General features: G+C 41.2%; 1 protein-coding gene across 1 annotated transcript; it reads right to left on the reverse strand.

The window, feature by feature from the left end:
- Positions 1 to 682: 682 nt before the first annotated feature.
- Positions 683 to 23,110, reverse strand: LOC136441173 (uncharacterized). Its single transcript, XM_066437298.1, has 34 exons — positions 22,559 to 23,110; positions 20,794 to 20,971; positions 18,214 to 18,502; positions 17,687 to 17,967; positions 16,957 to 17,090; positions 16,490 to 16,621; positions 16,111 to 16,219; positions 15,582 to 15,734; positions 14,915 to 15,098; positions 14,361 to 14,482; positions 14,137 to 14,197; positions 13,807 to 13,976; positions 12,964 to 13,152; positions 12,479 to 12,623; positions 11,854 to 12,053; positions 11,311 to 11,478; positions 10,753 to 10,890; positions 10,344 to 10,461; positions 9,876 to 9,991; positions 9,573 to 9,684; positions 9,175 to 9,375; positions 7,832 to 7,910; positions 7,416 to 7,549; positions 6,931 to 7,029; positions 6,624 to 6,653; positions 6,412 to 6,456; positions 6,023 to 6,067; positions 5,667 to 5,752; positions 4,931 to 5,098; positions 4,229 to 4,367; positions 3,892 to 3,945; positions 3,654 to 3,756; positions 2,799 to 2,976; positions 683 to 2,332 (listed from the first exon to the last, which is right to left on the reverse strand). Exons 1-34 carry the CDS (start codon positions 22,807 to 22,809, stop codon positions 2,015 to 2,017), a joined length of 4,929 nt encoding a protein of 1,642 aa, XP_066293395.1. The 5' UTR covers positions 22,810 to 23,110; the 3' UTR covers positions 683 to 2,014.
- Between the last annotated feature and the right edge of the window lie 208 nt (positions 23,111 to 23,318).

The following is a 23,318-nucleotide window of genomic DNA, read 5'->3' on the forward strand; positions in this document are numbered from 1 at the left end:
TTGTTGGCAGCCCTCGGGCTCCGCCCTCGGGCTACCAACAAAATCCTTGGGAGGGCGGGGCTGCACCAAATCCACATAAACTCGCCCCGCCCATCCTTTAACTATTACTTGATCGTTTTATGGATAAGGTTTATTTTGTCTTGTGTGCAGTGATTTAATCATACGTTTTCTATGTGTGGCTTGTTCTGGACAGATACTAAACCAGTATGATAGAATTGAATGATACTGAAATAGTACAATGGAATCGAATGCTCCCTACCTAAATGACAGATAGATGATTAAGTATGCCTTACCTTAGACCTTAGATCCTCCCGCAACTTTGTTGCATAGGTCAACTTGGCTTCGGATACTTCTTCTCCAAAGGATGCGGTCTTGTGCCGCTACTGCCATTTCCTCCAGTGAATGTAATCCCAGCTTCTTCCCGTCGTTTTGCAGTGTTCGCCTGAGAGTGACCTTAGGCCGTCCTCTCGGACGAGTGCCTTTCGGTTTCCAGGTCATGGCGATTTTAGTCGTTCTGTGCGCGGGTAACCTCCACGCATGTCCGGCAAAGGTTAATCTTCTTTTCATTACAATTGTGCTAAGAGGGGGAACTTTTGCTCTTTGCATAAGCTCTTCATTTGTAACATGGTCTCGTTAAGTATGCGCTATCTAGATATAGGACGTAAAGACCAAAAGATTAGCCTTTTTACCAGAATGATACATGCATGTTTATTCGCAATGTAGGAGTCAACATTGACAACAGTTACTTACTTAATGAAGACTGGCTCTAATTTGATGGTGAAATTCAACCTGTATTAAAAGAAACCATGTTCAAAAAATAACTTTCACCATACCTAGTCATCTTTCAAAAAGGAAGTGTTTGACAAACCCACTAGGTATCAGCATCCTGCTATATTTAGGATTCATTTAATGATAGCAAAAAATGTGATATCTTAACGTGTACTCTGGATATGATAAATGCGAATTAAACGTACATTAATTACTTTTGAGATCTATTGCTGTGTTCAAAGATTTTTCTGCTTTACATTATTATGTAATACACGTTAGCTAGCAAGGATTAGATTTTGCATAGACAGATTACATTGTTCATTGTATTACTTTCGTGATCAAAACATCAAACCACGTCAAGCTACACATATGATGTAACACAACCAAGTTTCTACATCTTTAACACTTATTGTAAGAAATTTGAAAGGTAGAAACAGCAAAACATATTCTAGTAGGTAACCAATTGGCCTAGGACCTCAATTGGCAGCAAACTTTAACGCAATGGTGTATGTTTGTGTAAAGGATTTAATGAACAACCAATTGCTGATTTTTTTAGATATATTAGTCAACCTATGCGACAAAGTTGCGGGATGATGTAAGCTGTAAGGTAAGGCTGATATTCTGTCTGATTTTCACTAGCTTTTGATTAGATTCTCAACTGCAGGCAACATTGTTCATATTAAGTTTTAGTTCACTTTCGTCCATTAAAATAACGGTTTATATACTAACAATTATACGGATACAATGCATATCAAACTCAGCTTAGTCCTATTCTTATTCGCTGGTATGCAAGAAAATCTATGACCCAACATACCTTTTGGTTAGCGCTTCGTAAGTATCTGCATTGCTGGTACACTTTTTTCGTACAAAAAGAGGCAGATCTAGGCCCCTTTTCAGGTTATTAATTTGCTAGGCTAAAGCATGTAATTTCTTAATGACACCCTTCCTGCATTTGAATTTTGTCTGAATAAAAAAAATGTAAACCCAAATATAGTCTACCACACAGATGTCATTTTCTGCACTTCTTATATACAGGAACAAATTTGTATGCTGTAACGTTAACACCACGTTAATTTGGTAGCCCCTATTTCAGAATAAGGTCGCATCTAGTTTGTTTTTCCCCCATTTCGTCGCTCTCTTGCGTTATATTTGAGTCTGCAGATGATTTTATCTATACAAATTACTAACTGTGGCCTTGCAATGACGTTAACAAAAGGAAGAGTTACTCATAAGCTAACAGTGCAGACTAAAACGAACTAACAGATTCGTACACAGGAGGATTTTCTCCGTCTTCCTCGAAGGCTTCGTTCTGGTAGATCGCGTCGTCAAAGCCTCTCCGGGAAGTCTCCGGCATGGCGTCGGGGATCCGTGCTGTTTGTCGGGAGTGCCCACCCTTCTGTCCCACGGTGTCTTCCGTGTCCAGTTTCTCCCAGAGGTTGCGGATGCGAGCCAGCATGTGGACGACTGTCCAGGCGCGGTGGACCAGCATGGCCAGGAACTGGATGATCAGGATGAAGCCGAAAACGACGAGGAAGACGAGGCCGAGCGGGTTGGTGTCCAGGACCTTGTTTCAAGAGGAGAAAAAAGTTGAAAAATTATTTTGGTTGTTCTGTAAATCACTCACGTACAGGTAAAAATACAATGGATACAAAAAAAAATTTCATTCATTCTTGATTCTTCTTGTTACTGAAACATCCTTGCAATTCCAAAGGAAGATGTTATTAAGAAAAAAACCTATGTCAATTAGTCTCATGCAAAGGAGCCATCTATCCATCAAAAACAATGATCATAGCATGTCCAGAACATCAGAAATTAAAGAAAACAAAGAAACAAACAAACTGACGTCCGGCTACAGTACGAATAAAAGCCGCCAAGGCGCCTCGCATCTAACAATTTCTTAGATCAAGACCTGATATCAGACCCAAGTTTGCAAGAATCTGACCCTAACTTCCTAAGTTATGCTGCTAATTATAAACCACAAGCATAAACCGCCACAAAGGCTGCCATTCAAGGCTTTACTAAGTATATACCTGTAGATTTGCCTGAGAGGCCAGAGTGAGAATCAGGGTGAGCCACAGCGCGTTGGACACGAACAGCACGATGAGCCAGGAGTTCCGCAGCTCCTCCAGCTGCTCCTTCAGACCCACGTTGTTGTTGAAGACTCCGTAGTCCTGCTTCAGAGCAGCATCGCGGACACGGTTCCAGAACCTGGCACAGGGAAAGCAAAGAGGTAGAAATAGCTAAGATAAGGCGCATTCAGTCTAGAGACAGAGTATATAGTAGCTAGTAGCATTTTGTTGCCATGGGATTAGGGAGATTGACTCAGAATAGTCTTGGGATCGAAATTCTATAATTAGATAAATAAACAGCTTCTGTCATGAATGCTCCATGGACAGAGTTTACTGCATGCAGTGAAAATGATAGAACCAGGGATATACTTAAAAACCTAAACACATACCAGGACTTTTTGTCCTTAAAACTCTTTCTAAATCATTGATGTATAATTTTGGATTTAATGAATGAATGAATGGTTTATTTGCACAGAAGCATTTTAAACATTTCGCAGCCAGTAGGCTGAATTACAGGTTTTTGTACAGAGTAATCATTTCTACACATAGAACTATAAAATTACAAGTAATAAAAAACGACTTACTAGATATAAATATTACGCATATACTTTAGACTTACATACACTTCATTATCATCATCATCATCATCATCATTCTTCCGGGTTTCCGGATTTACATAAAATTCCTAGAAATAGATATTGCACATAAATTATACTAGTGACGAATTCATATAGTAGTGAATATACTTTAGACTTGCATACACAAATGGGCACAGTCTTGAAGCTTACAGTTAGTAATTTCGAACATCACCCTTACTTGTACTCTCGGTATTTCACGTGATCATCATTGAGATCCTGCATTCGCCGGGACTTGACGTTGTCGGAGATCACCTTCTTCACACGGTCGATCATTTCATCGGCTAAACAATAGAATGAAAATTAGAACATGTTTCCATTAGGATAACATCATTGCCGAATATGTCAACCCTGTTAGTTAATGACAAAGGATCTGACCGAAGTGAAAGAGACATGGGTGTGACGTTCAGTGTACCTACTTTCACTGGGATGTCGAAGGTGGCTGATCGCGACCAACATGCGCTTGACGTGAGCTAAAGAACAAAAAGCCAAGTTATAGTTGAAATATAAGTATAGATACTAAGAAACACTTTCATACACGGTTTAGAAACATCTAAGATTGTCAGCATCTCTTTTTCATGTATTAGTAAAACGAATAATATCAACTACATATTAGTGGTTAGTGCTTCTGAAAATTGAGTCGGAAATTTTATCAAATGAAGAACGTATTCTAAAGATAGGTTTATCACTTCAATGATAAGAGAACATCAAGCTATAATCAAAACACTCTCTAGAGGTAGTAACACATGTATTCACCAGTCTTTACAATGCCAAGATTCTCCCTGATCTGCTGCTCTTCCAAGTTGACCAAACTAGCAACGTCATATGCATCGTACACAAACTTGTCGTTGTACTGCTCCAGCCCGATCTGGTCCAGCCATTCTTCCACCGTATCCTGTTTGAATAAACAGCACAGCAGCTACTATTTATACTAATATAGATGCATTGAACTTTATATTATCGCCGTTGACCGTCTATACTAAGACGACAAATGCGGAAGAATGAGGGAATGAACAATGTGCTCACTGCTATTAACACAGATACAGAGTCATAACGCTTAACAAAGACTTTTTATTGTCGTCTTAGAATGTCTTTTCTACGAAGACGAATGTCGAATACCATTAACTTCACTATTTCAGAGGCCTATATTTTATCTAAATACAAAAGCGTTATTGGACAAAGTTTTATAACAGGTCCAGTAGTTTTGAGTATCTTTTTTTGTATTGAAGATCTCATTGCCTAAATGTCTTAACTATTACATTTACCTTCATGTTACATTCCTAAAAAGGGTGTCTCGCATGCTTTTACTATAAAGCTGTATGCGCTATAATCTTCCGTCGAAAAAGTTCGGCAGACAATATTTTACGGCTGACATGATTGGAGCATTTTTGCATGGCTGTACTGTACGATGTATACAGTTTTGATTGAAAGAAGATATTAAAGAAGTTGAAACCTTACCGGAACCTTAACGTCGATGGCGTATTCAGACAGTTTATCTATCTGCCTGAGAATCTCGGGCCGGTGCATCTTGTCTACTCCGATGAACTCCAGGTCTGACTCCTTCATCCCGGCTATGAAGGCGGTGTCGTCATAGCCATGGTCCAGGAACTTCTGGGCATACTTCTCCTACGTAATGAGAGACATATGGCTGATTTCCGTCCAAGCGATCATAATTCATATCATATCATGCTAGAAGCAAACCTATATATTTCAAGAGTGGTAACAGTTTCATATAAGATTGCAAGACTGTTTGTTTTACTTATGAGTTCAGAGACAACGTACTTGTGGTTTTATCCCCTGTTGCACGACGCATTTTGTCAAACTAGTCTAATTTTGTCTGCCACAGTTTCTTACGGATAAGGCCACTGCAACGTACTTTCTTCATACCCCGAATTCTTTCATAATGCTTACCTCAAAAAATGTACATGTACCTTTGCCCAATCCGTTTTCGCCTCTAATGGCCATAACCTATTCCTGACTATATAGCAGATATGTAGTTCAGGAAACAACCATAATGCGGAAATTGATGTCCACTGTTTGGCAAAAACTACAGTTTGTAAACGTATTGCATGAGGGTGAACAGTGCAGCATTCTTAGATCCGTAAATATTTCTACGAACAACGAATGTAAAGAAATGGAATGAAATAAGAAGAAAGTGACATTAAATATCTTGATCGGACTATCACCCACGCACCCTCATCTTGTCTGGCAGCCACATCTCCACTCCTACTCTGTCCGTGTCCTGGTAACTCATCCTCCAGTTGGAGTGCTTACGACTGGCTGTTAGACCGAACATTTCAATATCATTAGTAACTTTAGTGCTAAATACATACTTAGCTCAATTGGTAACAAATGACGGTGTCTATTATCAAATACTGGACGCCTAAGATAAACTGGCAATGGCACGAATGAAAAATATATTTAGAAAACAGTTATACAGATGTGTAAACAATACAACTCTGAAATAAAGCACGTTAAAAAGTTGCAGATTACTCTGTTGCTGAGTGATGATAGAATAAGGTCAGACTTGTCGTAGGTAAGTTTTATTACCTCTCCTTGCCAGGCTTTCTTTATTTCTCCGACGGAACCATCTTTCTGTGAAACAAAATAATGCATCAAAATGTATAATGTTTTGTTTGAATTTGGTCTCTGATGTCGTTGCCAAGCTGCTTATGGTTGAAAGTATTTCCCGAAATTCCACACCATTGATGAAAATACGTCATTTTGACTTTTCTATTGCAATGGTCTATCGTACGTCTTTATAAAACATCTCCTTTTGCCCCCCTCCCCCCAAAATATAGGTGCCAAGTTCAAGACCTAATCAATTGATACATTGGAATCATTCAATTTATAACGTCTTTTCGTTACAGTCGCAGGACGTGTTCATGGTGCTCGTGTTCCTAAAAGACGCCGATATGAAAAATGTGGTTATTACTTACTTTGTGTCTGTATGCGTCGCACAGATGGTCCAAATCCTGGTTCACCTGACAAGAAAAGAGACACGGTAGATACTACATGTTTCAGAACATACTTCATAAGGTCATATCAAACATTTTCGGCGAAATATACCAGGACACATTAAAACTTTGTACCTTTGAAAAATGAAAATGCAGATACTAAAAAAATGACAATTACATTGAAAAGTACTTACTTGGTAGGCTGCCCATGGGATCGAATGTTACTATTAAAACAAATACGAACAATTTTAGTGTTAATCTGTCAATGGCATCCTATTCCAAAATCTAAACTTACATACCTACAGTTACACACATATACACAAGACACACTGTATATCTTTAATTTACCTATGGTAGTTACATAAATACATGTACATGTACAGTACATGGAAACATTATCAACAGTGGATGGAAAAAAAGAGAATTTAAGTCACCTTCACGGAACCCCTAGTATTAGCCAAGAAGCACATTATTCTTAGGTTAAAACAACCTTCGACGCACCCTTTCGTCTTCTCTTGGGCGGAAGTGGTGGCAGTGTCTTAGGTGGAAGCGCTGGGGGACTTTGCGAGCTTTCTTCTGTCTCTGACTCTGGTTCTTCTGCTACAGATCATAATGCATGATAATGTTAATTTTCAACTTCCGTTTACTAGTACAGTATCTAAATGTTAACAATAATAGTTGAGATGATCAGATGATCCCTAGATGTCCGAAAACTCTTTTCAAGTCTACTGAAATGTAAAAATCTGCGTCTCCGTATTGGTGCAGACATCACGTAAAAACGCTTTATTAAGAGATATAGAATCACCCACATGATCAAAACGTATATTAAATCTTCTTCAATTTGATAATATCATACATGCGTTCTTTTCTAAATCTTTTCGTGCATTGAATACAGCGAACCTGAAGATTAAAACTGCATAAAATCGAATACAAGGGAGAATGTTGATGAAGCATTATTTAGTCACGATATGTAGATAAAGCGTCACCGATAGTTTCCTCCTGCTCCGGATCCTCTGGCTCACTGTCAACTGGGGATGTTGGCTCTGAACTCGGCTCGTCCTGTGCAGGTAGCTGGTCTATATCTGCGGCCTCTGCTGTGTCCGTTCTACCACCGCAGCATCTAACAATAATTTTTTTTTTTTTTTTTAAATATACATGTATCTGGTATTCTTGAATGCAGTTGTGTTGATCGCAACATGCTCAGAAACACATGATAAATCTAAGTAATTGACAGCAATCGATCTACTTAAGTATGCTGTATAGCAATAAGTCCAAGGTTCGCTCTTATCTGTGGTAGATTTAGACCTATAAGCATATGTGTATACGATGAGTTTGTACCATGCATATTCAATAAATGTTGCCATAAACGGTATATTAATATTATATATAGTTCAATACTCACCCACGTAGTCCATCAACAAAACCCCACCACATCTCTCTCCAGCTTCGAGAACCTCCACTAGTTTTTCCTTCTCGGGTACCTTTTAAATAACGGTATGGAATAAGACAAGTAGTATTAGCTTAATACTAACAGCTGTATGGATCTTTTTTTCAGAAATAGAATCGTACTGACACTACAAAGTACAGTGACTTTCTTAATTGCTTCTTTTACAAGTAGACATACACAAAAGTAAATTATTATAGCAAAAGTATACGACCAGTATTTTGATATATGGATATCGTTTGTAAGACCCCCATTCCACTAGGATGGCGCTCTCGCCGCGCTCCCACGGCGACCTCAATTTGGCCAGATCGCCGTGAGAGCGCCGAGAGCGCCGTGAGAGCGGCGAGAGCGCGGCGAGAGCGCATTGGGAGCGCGGTGAGAGCGCCATGCGCGCCATGCGCGCCGTCACCTCGGCGATGGTTTTGAACATGTTCAAAACAGTCGCCGTGAGCGCGCCGAGCATGGCGATGGGATCAAAGGGCCGCAGCGAGGGATCAAAGGGCCGCAGTGCTCAATGATCGCAGCGAACACTCTACGATGTTTAAATGATTGAATGGTCTTAACTGTGGTTCAAACAAATTTCATTCTTGAAGCGGTGTATCTTAAATTTATGGGAGTTTTGTGGTCAAATCGAAATTTTTCTCATGGGTAATACAAATTGACGAATAACTACTTGACGAATAAGTACTTGCTTCCATTCAAATTAAATTCCCTCCAAGTTTTATTGTCTGTGGTTCAGAAAGTGTTTCACAATTCTGTGATTTACGTTTCTATTATAACGTAGCATGATAAAAGATATTTATAGCAAACAGGTTACATGACAGACAAAAAAAACATATTTGAACAAATATATAACTTAAGACATACACTAAGCGATCGTGCAGCGATCAAAATTGAATCTGTTTTCCCCTTGATTTTATCATTCAAATATGATGCAAGAGGTAAAGGTATGACTGAGAAGACAACAAAGCACACAACACGAAAAGAAAATTCGTTCTTTATCTCTAGAATTCGTTGAGTGATCTGTGAAATCTTTGGTCGCTCATAAAAAGTTGCTGACATTTGACATTTTGGTCGCGCTGAGGTCGCCGTAGAGATTCCACTTGAGCACGTTTTCCAGGAAATCGGCGCCTCTCACGGCGCTCTGGTCGCCGTAAGGGCGCGGCGAGAGCGCCGTCCAAGTGGAATGGGGGTATAAAGACCGTAAAAACTGAACAGCTCATAGAACCATTCGTCTCGCAGAGTGCATAGTGGCAGATAGAACGCAACAAACGAAAAGTATTGATTTTCTGATATCCTACCCCAGCTCCTGTCGTTGAGGTTACAGATGCTGTAGATGGTGAGCAGCAGGTATCCTGACGGGAGACAGAACAGGTACCAGACGCCGTGGAACAGGCAGAAGATCTCGGTCGGATGCAGGAGGGCCGTCAGGATGAAGATCCCGATGATGAGGAAGAAGTACAAGGTGCTGATCGGTATGGGAAGCAAGACAGCATCCCCCGCTAGAAGTAATAAACACCAAATGTTAGTGAATGATTAATGTTGCAAAACTAGCGCTTACAGCGACAAACATGAAAAGTATGAACCACTTATAATAGCCCCGTATCTATGCAATGTTTTCAAAAGTTTACATCTTAGCTTAATTGACATTGTGTCTCTTTTTACAAGAGAAGTAGTTTAAAGAAAATGATCTATCAACCTGTGGTATTGGAAACCATGGGATTGCTGAGGCCCATGACGATGTCAGTTGCAGTACCCACCGTCACAGCAGCCATCACCACAGCAAATGCAAAAGTCAGTATTTTGGCAATCTGCAAAAAAACAGCAGAATCAAAAGCCAAATTAATTACACAAACACAACGCAGTATAAACAAAGAATTGCTCAATTTAGATTACAAGGTATTTGCACCAATTGCTGTATAAACATTGTTGAAACTCTTCGTACCTTTCTTTCTCAATTTAGCGTTATAAATCTTATTATTATTAGAATAGTGTTAGTCACCTGTAGTTGCACGTTCTGGTGCGTTTTGAGGCACAGCAGAGCGAACCCCACCGACGTCAGGATCAGGAGCACCATGGAAATGACGGGATCCACACCGTAGGCAACGCTCATGCCACCTGTTGAAAATGTGTTTCAAACTTATAGTATGAAAAACATGTAGTGGAATACAGTATCTTCACTTTTTCAAACCATATTGAACCGGGACGGGGATACCTACTTCTGGGCACCTCTGGTCCACTTCAAAATCCCGACAAGAGCCCGTTGACCGATAAATGAGGTGAATTATTTATTTGTGTTGCTTTACATTGAAATCCAATCAAATACCATGCCATAGAGCGGGCGAATCCGTCGTAAGTTCTCGTGCGATTTTTTGTCTAGGACGGGCCTTGTCGCTGACATGAATCTTAGACAGCTCTTCTCATAAATGTTAAGTTTGTGGTTGTACGGCGATTTTAACAGGACCATTACCAGCAATCAGCAGCATGCAGGTTCCAGGTCCAATCAGAGTTGCGAAGAGCAACAGCAGCTGATATAGAATGAACAGCCGAGAGATGTTGGAGTTCTTGGTGACAAGAGTCTTCCATTTCTAAAAAAAGATAGGAATATCGTTAAAATAAATCGCAGCCAGAATTGCTTTAAATCAATGAAATGCAATGTACATTCGTGTAGGCAATCGAATATGGAGGTCACCATGACATTGGTTGTCCGCAATCTTAAACTGGAAGAATTGACGATTAAAGAAGTTTATATTTGCTAAGCGTTAGTTTATACGCTGGCCTAGAAAGACAACTTTAATTTCGACGAATTGATTTGCGTAGGTGACCAAAAATTGTCTTTCATGGGCCACCGTAGTTTTTTTTGCATATGTACTGCATACCTGAACAACGAGCACCAGGTTGGCTACGGTCGAGGGAAGCCAGCGGCGGCGCTGTTTGAAGAACTCGTCAAAGGACTCCGGGCAGAAGGTTGAGTCTTCAGACACAGCAGAGTACTCGAGTTTCCAGCCACTTTCCACCTAGGAACATGTAAGAAGATTTATATCCGGATCCGATCGGTGAAGACTCCAGAGCAGCCTTAAAACGGTGTGTATGTGCAAGAAGGCGCCACACAGAAACTGAATAGACTATTAGAATAATCTTGGTCGATTCACATCTTGTACCTTGTTTGCCGTGCAATATTTTTGTATCTAAAGTAAACTTCTTCAATGTTAATAAATGATTACTAAATCCGGTATGAGCAAGGTTATCTAGAGTCTTCGTTTCAAGTGCATAGTATATTACAAACTTTTAAAAGCCATGCAACCTTACAGAATTGTAATACCTACGCTATGCACATTACATTATTACGACAACGCTTTCTTCTCGTTATGATATGACAACAAAAAAAACTCTTATATGATCGACAATGGCTATACAGTTTTCAGCATGATACTTGCCAGTAGAGTACAGAACCACCTGTCCTCGCCCATATCTTTGATGAGGAACTCGTTGGCCTTGGTGACGTGGGTGGAGTATTCCGCCAGCCCGTCACGGACCGCTTTAGCTCGGTACACTGAGAAGCAGCCGGGACAGCACAGCACCGTGCCAAGGACGTTGTTGGCCGCCTATAGATGATACGAGATGTAATCAAGCTTTGTATGGATACCTAGTTATAACATGACGCTGTTGCTTTGATCGCGGTAATATCGGTATTCATATTTGCATTCAAGTGACTCCCAGCCTAAGCCTTTGTGGACATTTCAAGTTAGTTTGACGTCCTCAAATAGCCACTATCTAATGCCTATAGCTTGAAGAAAAAATACCAAAGGGGTAGTTAAGAGAATTGCTTAAGTATAGCGTCCTGAAGTGTATAACCCTAGCACAGAAAACAAGATGGCCGATACGCGACCTTAGAAACCAACATGGAGGCCCGTAGACCAAAGGATAAAACAACTTTTGCTCTGCGAAACCTGTAATCAGGGTTTAGAAATAGGTGCTACCTTGTTAAGCCAGTGTCCAATAGCATAGTCGAAGATCTGGTACCACGCTACAGCTCCAGACCCCATGGGATGGGTACGAGCACAGACTGCGCCCACGGCCGGGTCACGTGCCGTGATGTCCAGTAAAGCCTTGGCGGCCTCCGGGGTGAACTTCACGTCCGCGTCGGTCACGAGGAGGTACGTGTTCTCCAGATTGTCAGCTAAAACAGGAAAAAAAGTTTGACGTATCATGACTCTAATTTTGGAAGTAAAAATGATTTAAAGCAAGTGCCTCGTCGATGTGGCTAGGACTACCTGTTGTTGTTATTAGTGGAACCAATTAGAAACAGTAAGGGTCGGGTTTTCGTTCTTAGAACAACCTCATCATAGATGAAACTTTGTAAACGATATGGCTCTCTTTTTTATTCTCCGCATGTTATCTTTAACAAGAAAAATGACAAGCACAGCAATATTTCGCAAGATCTTTTTTTTGACATTCAGAATAGCAGAAACATCTGACTACCATTTAATGAAATGCAAATACGGACACGTACACCAACATGGCGGCGGACACAACGATGACGTCACATTAAAATGCTATATACGGGTCAAGCTTTATAACTACTTATCATGAACTGTATCATACCGATGTGGTGTCCTAAGATCTCAAACCGCATGCTGCGCGATCCTTGTGAGTCAATCGGGTAGATCCGGAGATGACGTGTCTCTATTGGTTCCTCCAGCAAGACTCTCACCTCATCGTCCCCGCTTGTTGGGGTGATGTTGAAGGTCTAGTAATGCAAATATAGCAATTACCGCATGAAAAACATGGCTCATAAGCATATGTTCACACTTGTAGACTATGCTTGCAGCTTGCAACTGCTGGCATTTATAGCTTATAGATCTCGATAATTATCTTGAGGAATCTGCTGTTGGCTCGCCATCAACATGTAACAAGTGGAGTTACTTTACGTCAGTACATAGGTATGAATCGTGATAAATACTTCATTAAGGAAGGTAAAAAAATATTCACAGTCTCAACTATGTTATTTCATGTTTTTTTTTTTTGTTAAAACAATACTAAACAATTCATGATTTTCATTATCTAGGAGTTAAAAACAGGCATCGTACCTTGACGTCGCCGTCAGGCCCCTCTCCATACCGCCGCCAGGCTCCGTCCCCCAGTCCGGCCGTCTCGCCGTTTCGTGCAGACGTGGACTTGTCCAGGTAACGGATCTCAAAACTCTTCACCCATTCGTTGGCATGCGGATGGCCCTGTACAACTAGTCCAGTCACAGCCACCGGCTCACTTAGGTCAACCTTTATCAAACAGAAAGATTTTCATGCTTGATGTTGCAATGCTATGAGGTTGCGGTGTTCTTTTCATGCCAAATGCTATTTAATAACGACCTCGGAATGCGCAAAACCTGTATGCTTCAACATAGGATCAAAATGATACCTAAGGCGGAGACAGCAGGGTGACAAAACATCTCTAAAGTAGTTCAATCGAATGTGCTTGAGTACTGCTTCTCAACGCTTTAAGTAGCCGAAGTAGGTCACCGAAACGTCAGCAGGTGAGAATTACCGATTGTGAAAAAAGAACCTACAATATCCTATGTTTTACCAACCTGATGAAACTATTTTCGGATATTTATTACCCATGGCCTTGTACCTATAGAACATGAAATTCCCTCAACACACGAGTTATAGCAGATGTACGTATATGCAAATCCGCATGAGTTGCGCGCGTATTACCAAGATTTTGTTTTCGGTTAAGTTTGCAGCCGAATAATTCATTTCTTTGGTTCGATAACTAGGCTGTACAACGATGGGCAAAGTAGAAAACAACTTCTTCCCTGCAAACTTTACATGAACCAAAGAAATGTTCATGCGCAACTCATACGCACTTGGATATACACACAAGTGTGACAGGGCCTTTATGTCACAGCAAGCTAGATTATTGGCTATCATCACCTCGATGTACTGCAGGCCGTCGCCCTCTGCTGTCCAGCAGGAGGACCCGTTCAGCCTGGCCCGGTGCGGCCCGCTGCGCCCAAACGTCGCCGACCCCTTCCTGGGCGAGGAAGCATCGATGTCGTCATCCAAGATGGCGCCGGAGGACATGCCGAGCGGATTGTAGCGAGCTGAAAAAAAGATGACGCAATAGGATTTTATCAACATTGTTCTTTTTTTTTTAGTCCCTCAAACGTATGGAGGTCATAAGGAGCAAACGATGAATTACAGAGGTTTGATGGTACATGCATTGTGAAGAAATTATTACATAAAATGTGAATTTTGACTTACCAAGATAGTCTAAAACGTAGGACATGTACATCACTTGACTCCATCGCTTCTTAGCCCTGACCTAAACAAAATAAAAACCTATTTCAAATAAACATTCCACGCATTATCACACATACACATGGCAGACTTCAGAAAACCTTCCAGCAAAGCGGACTAACGTTACGTCACAGTCACTTGAGGGCAAACATCGTTCAAAGCGAGCTTTTGTTGGGAAAGTGACACACCTTAGAGTTGTCCTTAAGATGGACGTTGAACGACATCTTTCTCGCGCCGACTGTCCAACAGAACTGCAGCCCGTACGGCGTGTCCCACTTCTCACAGGACGTCCCGTTGAATATTGTCACCTCTACAAACAGTAGGTTAAGTTTAATAAGAAAATGAGAAATCATCTTCAATCGAATCGACGACATTTACGAAAACGTAGACATGGCCTAGTTACACTGTCGAATAAAAAAATAAAAAAAATGACACAAAAGGTAGATAATGTTTACATCAACTAGAGAAAATTTAACGGTAAATATCAAACCAACTGTTTCATGATTGTACTTAAGTTGACTTGTACTTTTGCTTAGCTCGGTACATCATACATTAAATGAATCGTTATCGACAATACAACAGACACCGACACGTTAGCAGGTGAGATTTACTGGTTGTGTGAACAAAACAAAAACAAAAAACTCCAATATCCTCTGTTCTACCAACCTGATACAATTATTTACGGAATACAACAATGTTCGTAAGTGCCATGAATTTTTTTACAAAGCTGACTTCACCGTACCTCCCGACGGACACATAGTCTTGTCGATGAGCGCCATGAGCTGCAGCGCCCAGCGCGAGGGCTGGCCCTGCTTACAGCCGCCGTCGAAGAAGATGTGAGATTCAAAATGGCGGTTCGCTTCATCCTCCAAGTCGTTAGCGATGCCTCGCAAAGAGATGAGCAGCTGTTCCATCTCTTCTTCAGACTGTAGGGAAGCAAAATTAGAAGTTTTGAATATCTTTTCATGATACATCTAAGCAAAAACGCTTCAATATTTCCACTGTTGTGGTAACAGGTCGCCCGAGAGGAAGATGGGAAAACCTGATCTTCCATAGACTTCAAGGGCTGGGGGTCACCAGTAAAGGCTTGAGGGTCTACGTCGAGAATAGACCAGCCTGGCGAGCCCCATGCATGTCTGCAGGTGCCATGCATCAGAAACTGATGCCTGCGAATGATTGATTGATTGTTTGATTGATTGATTGATTGATTGTGTTAAGATACCGTATATACTGTATATACTGTATCATACTTCATTAAATCTCCATCACCAACATTTATTATATTGATTACATTTGATAACTGAATATGTTTGTTTACTTGTTTGTTTATTTGAAAGATCTCTATTAGTGACAGTACATGATACATACTCGATGTTTGTCTCATGAAAAAAATAAACGATTCGATTCACCTCGTGGTACATAGTACTGCAGACGTACACGCACGCGTTCCGGATAGTCTTGGCACGCCGGACAAACTGTTTCCGGTTGCTGTGTTTAGTTTTCCGGCTTAGCATCAGCCACTGCTCCAGGAAAATGCTGTTGTAGCCTGGCAACCAGAAAATCTATAACACAAAAGTTGTAATTAGTCGTTTCACATTTCCTAGTACACATGTGTCATCATTCTGCCCGCAAGTCAGTGCGCATGTATACTCGTGATGCATTGTTGTCTACAGTCTAAGTTTTTATGGCCCCAGGCCATATGATTGTCTTTGTTATAACCTGAGACATTAAACTTTAAGGATAGACATCATGAGGTTGCCTTAATTTGAGAAGGAGAATCCCATGTTGACAAAAAAAAATTCAGTGCAGTAACGTTAGACGGTCTTTGGGCATTAATTTTTTTTGGTATCAAAATCAAAACGTTTTTGTTTGGTAGGTTTTCTTTACTTAATGTTTATCTCATATGCTTTAACCAGTCAAAATAACATTTAACCGGACCTGTGACTCCTTCTCCAGAATCCCGCTGGGACTCTGAGCCACCAGGCTCCACACGGCGATGGTTTGTGCGATGTACAGGCCAACCGCCGCAGGAATGCCCCACACGTACCTAGTATAGGGAGTATTGCAGATGAATATTTCCCAAGTTATGTATGATTGTGTATATTGTATATGACGTTGTTATTGGATACATATTCAACTAATGCTGATGACCGACATAAATTGTTACAATATATTGTATGAATGTCCGACCCAATATTACCACCTAGCAGGACAGAGATATTCAATATGATATTATCATACCCTGTTCATGAGCATTACTTGAATAAATCAAGTATTGATTTTGAGAGAATTTGATAACGTAAACAGCGTAACTAACCTTGATTCCTCCGCTTCACAAGCTTCGCGAGGTATGAACACCTCACACGCTGGGATGATGTATACAAGCAAGATGGCGTCAATACTTCCGCACAACAAGGGTGCCGTGAAGCCGATGTAGTACACGCAAATGCTGTAACAAAAGGAAAATAGTGTTGATTTAACGAAATTCCAATGGTCTTGGTCAAACTTAGTGCATCATGGTATAATGTAAGAAAATGATAGTGGAAAAGAGTTATTAAATGTTATTGAGATGAATTTGATATGAATAAGCGCTTTCAGACATTCAAGTACGCATGTGCGGTGTCAAATGTGAAGGCCCCTGAGACGTAAACAAAATGCGTCTGGGACGATAGTCGAGACGAGAAATGTTTACAAGCCAAGGGCCTACACCTTTGACACCGCGCGTGTGTACTCGAAGATATGTGAAAGCGCTTATTATTAGATGATAATAGTCGATTGACTGACCTGCAGGCAAACACAGACAGGACGTAAGCCCCCACACTGCAGAAGATGTTGACCAACAGCTCGTCGAACGCCGGGTGAAAAACCGCGATGGTGTTCCATCCCGACAAGCTCCACATGGTGCTCACGTCTCCAATCTAGGAAGAACAAAAAATTGCTGTATTACCATGATTGGTTTGAAGGACTCATCATCACATGTTACAGTGGGGGCATCTCCGCTGGGTAGTTAAAAAAAACACTTATAGCTAAAAGGGGATTTGACAAGTCATTCAGTGTAAAAATGTGATTAAATTAGCTGCTGCCGCGCCGCGCACCTATGAAGGTTATACCTGTTATGTCATAATGTATGTACAGATAATGGTCAAGATATGATAGTGCTGGCAAGCCATTAGCCAATCAAATACTCTCCGGAAGTTGTCGGGGGGAATCTACCAGCCAATCATGTTGCCACTTGACTGGTACTGTAGTAGGCGATGTGGTTGGCTGGTAACATCCCCTCTAACAACAGGAGGAGGGGAGGGCTGTCTGATTGGATGACAGCTGACCATGGCCAGCGAGAAGGGCGGGTTGCAGCCCATGTACAATGACCGTTGCTTCACATGTACACCCGACGCGCTTGGCATATACAAGAAAATAATGCATATAACGTTAGTGCAAGATGCCAATGAGTTTGTTTGCATGCGAATTCCTATAGATTCCAAATTTTGAATCAAGGAAATGTCTGCCACTGTACCTGATAGTGCCACACATACAGTGTCACCACAGCTGGGGTCAGAAGAAGTTTCCAGAAGCTCGTGATCAGACTAGAAGTCAGACGACCATCCTTCCTCTTGCTGATGTCCATGACGTCATCTTCGTCCTCGTTCGGGCCGAGCTTGTGTCGTTCTTCGGTGGTGGTTCGGGATGACTCGGCGTCCTTCGTACCAGAGTTCCGAGTACGTGTTTGGAGCTTTTGAATGACTGGGGACCAGGCGGTGGATATAAGGATCACGCACAGCGGTACCTTCCACCAACCTGGAGACGGTTACGAATTATAATTATAATTACAATAGAGTTTAAACTTAGCTCTTCGACACAAACAACCAGAATATCACACATTCAGAAAGTGACGTGTACTGACGCTCACTTATCCGGCACATTGAGAATATCTGCAAAGCCTAAAAATCTACAAACCATCTGAAATAGGTTTAAGCAAGGTGATATATGTACTAACAGTACTGCATGCTGAAATTAAGATTTAAAGAATAAAGCTTTTCCTACCATCCGGATCATTCCCTTCCATAGAACTGAAGTACACGATCGTGACGAACGCGGCGATTCCCAGACAGTCGGCTAGCAGAAACGTCAGCAGCTTCTTCCAAGATGGCGGCCGTTCCCCTGTTTTGTGCGGGCGAACAAACTTGTAACACTCGTACACGAGCTGGAAGAAGATCTGCATGGAGTGGATGCTGTTCATCAGGAGAATGCCGAGAGCGCTTTTCACGGTTGTCAGGGCTTCCAGAGTGAAAAGACCGAGGGCGAAAACCTCGGCTGTACTGGCCAGGAGACCCTGAAACAGATAACAATCGCAAACCCTGCTTCTTTTTTATTGTTAAATATGCAATTATTAGAGCTCAAGTTGTGAATGATTTTGTGATGGCTTCGGTTGAATCCCTTCTGGAATGCGATATCGCGATATAATGATATTACAGGGAAATATCGTAGGATATTGAAAGTCTCACCTACATGACATCGTTACTTACTTGTTTGACTTGAAAGGATGACCTACTTCGGGGGGTAACGTTGTTACCAACATAGGTAGTTTTTGATCTAGCTAATTCACATCTACTATTTATCATCTTCATGTTTCATGTATTTGCAATTAGCCCCTATTCTTTTCCTGAGCCCCTAAATAGACATGATTGCATGCAAATAGCATGCTGGGACAAATAAAAACACAAATCATTCATTTGCACTACCACCGAAAGTCGCTGGGGTCTACAAAAGAAATCCGTCTTCTACTGTTAATACCTACAAACATGTACAGTCAAAACTCTACAAAGAATAACGATAAAGTTCGGGGGGCATTCAGTCCACAAAGCCACAAACCAAACGGAAGTCACATCTTTGTCACAAATAAAGTTTGTTATGCATTGCCTCTTACAAATAACATTATCGTTTGTACCTGATTTGACCTGGAATTCCATTATGTCGCTGGCGGGTGGCGGGTTGCGAAATTCCCATTATTCTCGCCAACATAGTAGATTGATAGTAATCATAAATCCGTCTCAGACACATACTTTATAGACCCCTATACGTTTATGGACCTTTCGTTACTTTAAACAACGCGGTGGAATTTGACCAACAAGTTATAAATACTATGTGCTTAACTAACACAACTGGACATAAACAAGTAATGATCGATAACCAGATTTAACGTTTAGGTATTGCTTATGATGTGTTTGTTTGGTTGGTTGTTCGGTTTTCGAACAAAATACCGTTTAAAGATTCAGACGTTGCTTTTTGAAGTGACAAATGTGTTGGAATGGATCATTTTGCCTCGACTTATTTTGATCTATTCATCCAACACGCTAAAGCATCGCTAATGATTTATAAACAGTTGTTCTTGTCCTTGTCTTGGAAGAATCAACATGGCTCCCTGACACCGTTATTGATAATTTTTTCCGAGCTGTCAATCAAAATTACCTATACGGCTAAGAGAGGCGGAGTTTTTCACGTCGTTCGCCGTTTTGTCCGCTTTGGTATTCAAAGAATATTTGTCACCCACCTTTTGTAAACACCTAGCGCCTAGGTAAACATTTACCAACGGGCACGGTAAAAGTCCACGTACATGTAAACACGTACATGTACCAATCAAACATTGCTTTAATCGGGTCTCTGACACCTTAACTTTTAGAGCCAGTTTAAGCACATGTACAAAATGTACCTGCAAGTTGCGGTAACGTTATGTTACAGCGTTACTCATAAGCTGATATCAACGAATAGGTAGAGAGCATCTGTTTTCAATAAATTTTGAACACATTTTGGAACACCTTTATCGTTTGTGATTGATAAATGCACAACAACAACAAAAAATAGGTCAATAAATGACACAGACGCCGTTAATACCGTATGGCAAGATGTATAAAACGTTTTAAGTGTGTGTTTTGTATTGATATGATGGGAAGTTCTTGGTCCAAGAAAAAAAGAAGAAGTTTGAAACGCCTGATTTTTCTTTTGAAGAACATATTCGTCTGTTAGTTCACGTTGATGGCAGAGAAAGCTAGTTTACTGTGGCTTAACCTGACACAGAACGGTCAAGTCAAAGCCTTTATTTTTCCTCGATGTGCTTGTTTGGCCACATGACACTTTTTAACAAGGTCCAAGTGGAGGGGGAGGGGTCACGGATAAGAGTATGAAGAAAAGAACCTGTTTACATGTACTATAACGGTTAAGGGCGTTCACGATTGAAAGAGTGCCGTGAGTGCACAACACGTATAACAGATGAGTACGTGACAAGTTGCACGGTATGTACTGCGTGGGTAAGAATGGCAAACTTTGCAGGTGACTCTACCGTCGAGTTCAAAGTTACAATAGTACCCGCGTCATCGTGTCATAGGTCAACGATAAGAAGTCGAAGGAAATGAAGCCACACTCACAAACACACGCACACACACACACACACACACACACACACACACACACACACACACACACACACACACACACACACACACACACACACACACAAACTATCAATACAGTTATTTTTTTCAACTATAACATAACTAATATTCCCAAACTTAGTTATACTGCATGTCTGCGAATTACATTGAGACGAAAAAGTCCAGTTTTACTCACCACCCCGACGGCCGTCCATGTGGGCCAGGGGTACACGCCCCTACAGCCGGTAACCCAGAGACACCTGACCAGGGTGATGCCGTACGGCACCATCAGGATGAGGAGGATCATGTTGATGATGGGCTCGGGCTCCTCATCTTCACAGGACTGCACGATCGTTATGTTGTGGGAAGGACGTCTGAAAAGAGGAGTTTTAAAATGACAAGTTTGAAGGTTCATCTATTTTTGTACTGATTGTTAGAATCCATTTCTGAAGCTGGACTCGAACTATATGTATCCGTATATCCAAAAACAACAGAAACGTTAGACACATTTTGAACTATACAGTGCAAGTCTTGGTCAAGGAATGATCCCCGATCTATTGTTCCTTTGACGTAACGTTTTGCAGATAGAAGCGGGTTTAGGCTTTCTAAAACATTCGACCCACTGCTAGCTATCTCACATGCCATGTCTACACAAGCTGACGTCACAGAAGCGGTGGATTAAAGTCTATTTTTGTGTCGGAAAATAACAGATAAAATCCTTGATATACCAATCGTGTTTTGATTAACTTAAAGCTTTTTTTGCTATTGTTGTTGACCTTGGTGAAAAGTTAGGATTTCAAATGTTACTTTTGACAATTGAAGCGGTGTCTTTTCCTGACCTCTAATGTGTGAGTCCACGGTATAGCTTGCTGATAATGTACTTTTTAGGGTTCTGCAACGCCGCGTGTACTGACAGAAACCCAAAGTAAGTATTGTGTAGGGGAGGGTACCGGTATACCGGCACATAACCAGTATTTCTTGCTGGACCGGTCCGAAAAAAAACGGCCCAGAAACATTCAGTGGACCGGTTGTTGTACTGATTAGAAAATGAACACTTATGATATTTGCACTATGTATATTGTGTGTTATTGCGTACCGCAAAATAAGACCTGCACCGAGGAGCCACACAAATATCATACACACGAGAAAAAAAGCTTTACAAAGCACTTTTTAAAAAACGGGTCTTCTAGTATGAACTTGCACAAACAATGTAAACACCGTTGCCGTCTGACTATGTTGTTTTTGTGCGGATGCGTGGCTGTGCTGTACCGGCGCGGTGTTTGACATGCGATCGTGTTACTCGGGCAGATATCAAGTACGCTCTAACCTGTGAATAGTACCTTATATAGCATTACCGTACTACAATAGTCAGGTCAATGTAAAAAGGTCCGGACCTGGACCTGATCCTCTGGAGCGGGACTCTTCATTGTCCCGACTTTTCTGTACCAGTACCCACTTCTAGTATTGACATGGTGTCTTGGAGCCTGGTCACATACGTTGTTCGACCGCACGGTTGTAAACTGAGGGCATTCTATGAGCTAAGATGGTCATGTGTCGTAAGCAAATTGGCAGTTTTGTTTTGGACTTTGAAGCTGTCTGAGATTCGGCTTGTCTGTGGTTGCTTCTTTCATGCACAGCTTTTTTTAAAGAATCTAAGACGCTCAAACTGTACAACAGTTTTCGACGAATATGACGCCGTATGTCTCAAACGTCCTCAAAATGTATTTACAGAAAAGGTTTATTACATGACAATTGTACACGGTACAATGCATGGCAACAGCCATTAAACATATGTATAGTACAATCAAAATAGAGGTATAGAATAAAACTTAACATCCTAATTACTAATACAATAAGGGATAGCATAAGACTACAATATAGTGTTACAATTGAGTGGGACTAATTATTAGTTTTGGTATTTTTATAGGTTCAACACTAACATAGTAAGCAAAGTATCTTACGTGTATGTCCTGTTCTCAAACCTCGCCTGTGCCAGACACTGCGTGATGGAAATCACCGACACTTTCCCGAACCCGAGACAACTTAATATCACCAAGAACAGCAATATGGACAGTAGCAGCTTGCATGCTCCTGGCCATCTTGGAGGGGCTTTCTCTTTCGTTTTCGTGGCCTCTACCTTCTTCTTGTAGTCCTCTCCTCTCTTCTCTAGAGTCAGTTCGATGGCCTTGGAGGCCCTGCGTCTGGTTGCCATGGTAATCTCCGTCAAAACCGCCTCAAAGGTTCAAAACTGAGTTTTAAACTTAATGCTGAGCCCTGTACGACACGGGACGACCCTTTCCCACGCACAAAGTCCAACTTGCTACTGCTCGCTCCGGTGTACGATTGCAAATATTTCCAACAAAGGCAGCCACTGTGTTGTGATATAAACACTTGTACAGGTTGCCCTACATAGCTTCATCAAGTTGTAGTCCATTTGCACGTACTCTCCGAACTGGTGTCTAAACCTGTTCCCTACTCTGTAAGGACCACACCTAAGACTAACTAGACAGTGAAAAACATCGAGGGTATTTATGGGGTTATTGATTGTCAACGCTTTGATCTTCATGGGCTATTGAGTTTCAGATGCCATATAACCCTTTTAGATCCCCCAGGTAAAAGCAAATTTAACACCCGACAAGGAAGTGAATTCCATTGGTGTTTGATAAGGCCGACAAGTGTTCAATAAGTTGACCCAACATATGACCTTGGTTTCAAAGTTCA

The sequence above is a fragment of the Branchiostoma lanceolatum genome, chromosome 9, assembly GCF_035083965.1.
Source record: "Branchiostoma lanceolatum isolate klBraLanc5 chromosome 9, klBraLanc5.hap2, whole genome shotgun sequence".
NCBI classification, from domain to species: Eukaryota; Metazoa; Chordata; class Leptocardii; order Amphioxiformes; family Branchiostomatidae; genus Branchiostoma; species Branchiostoma lanceolatum.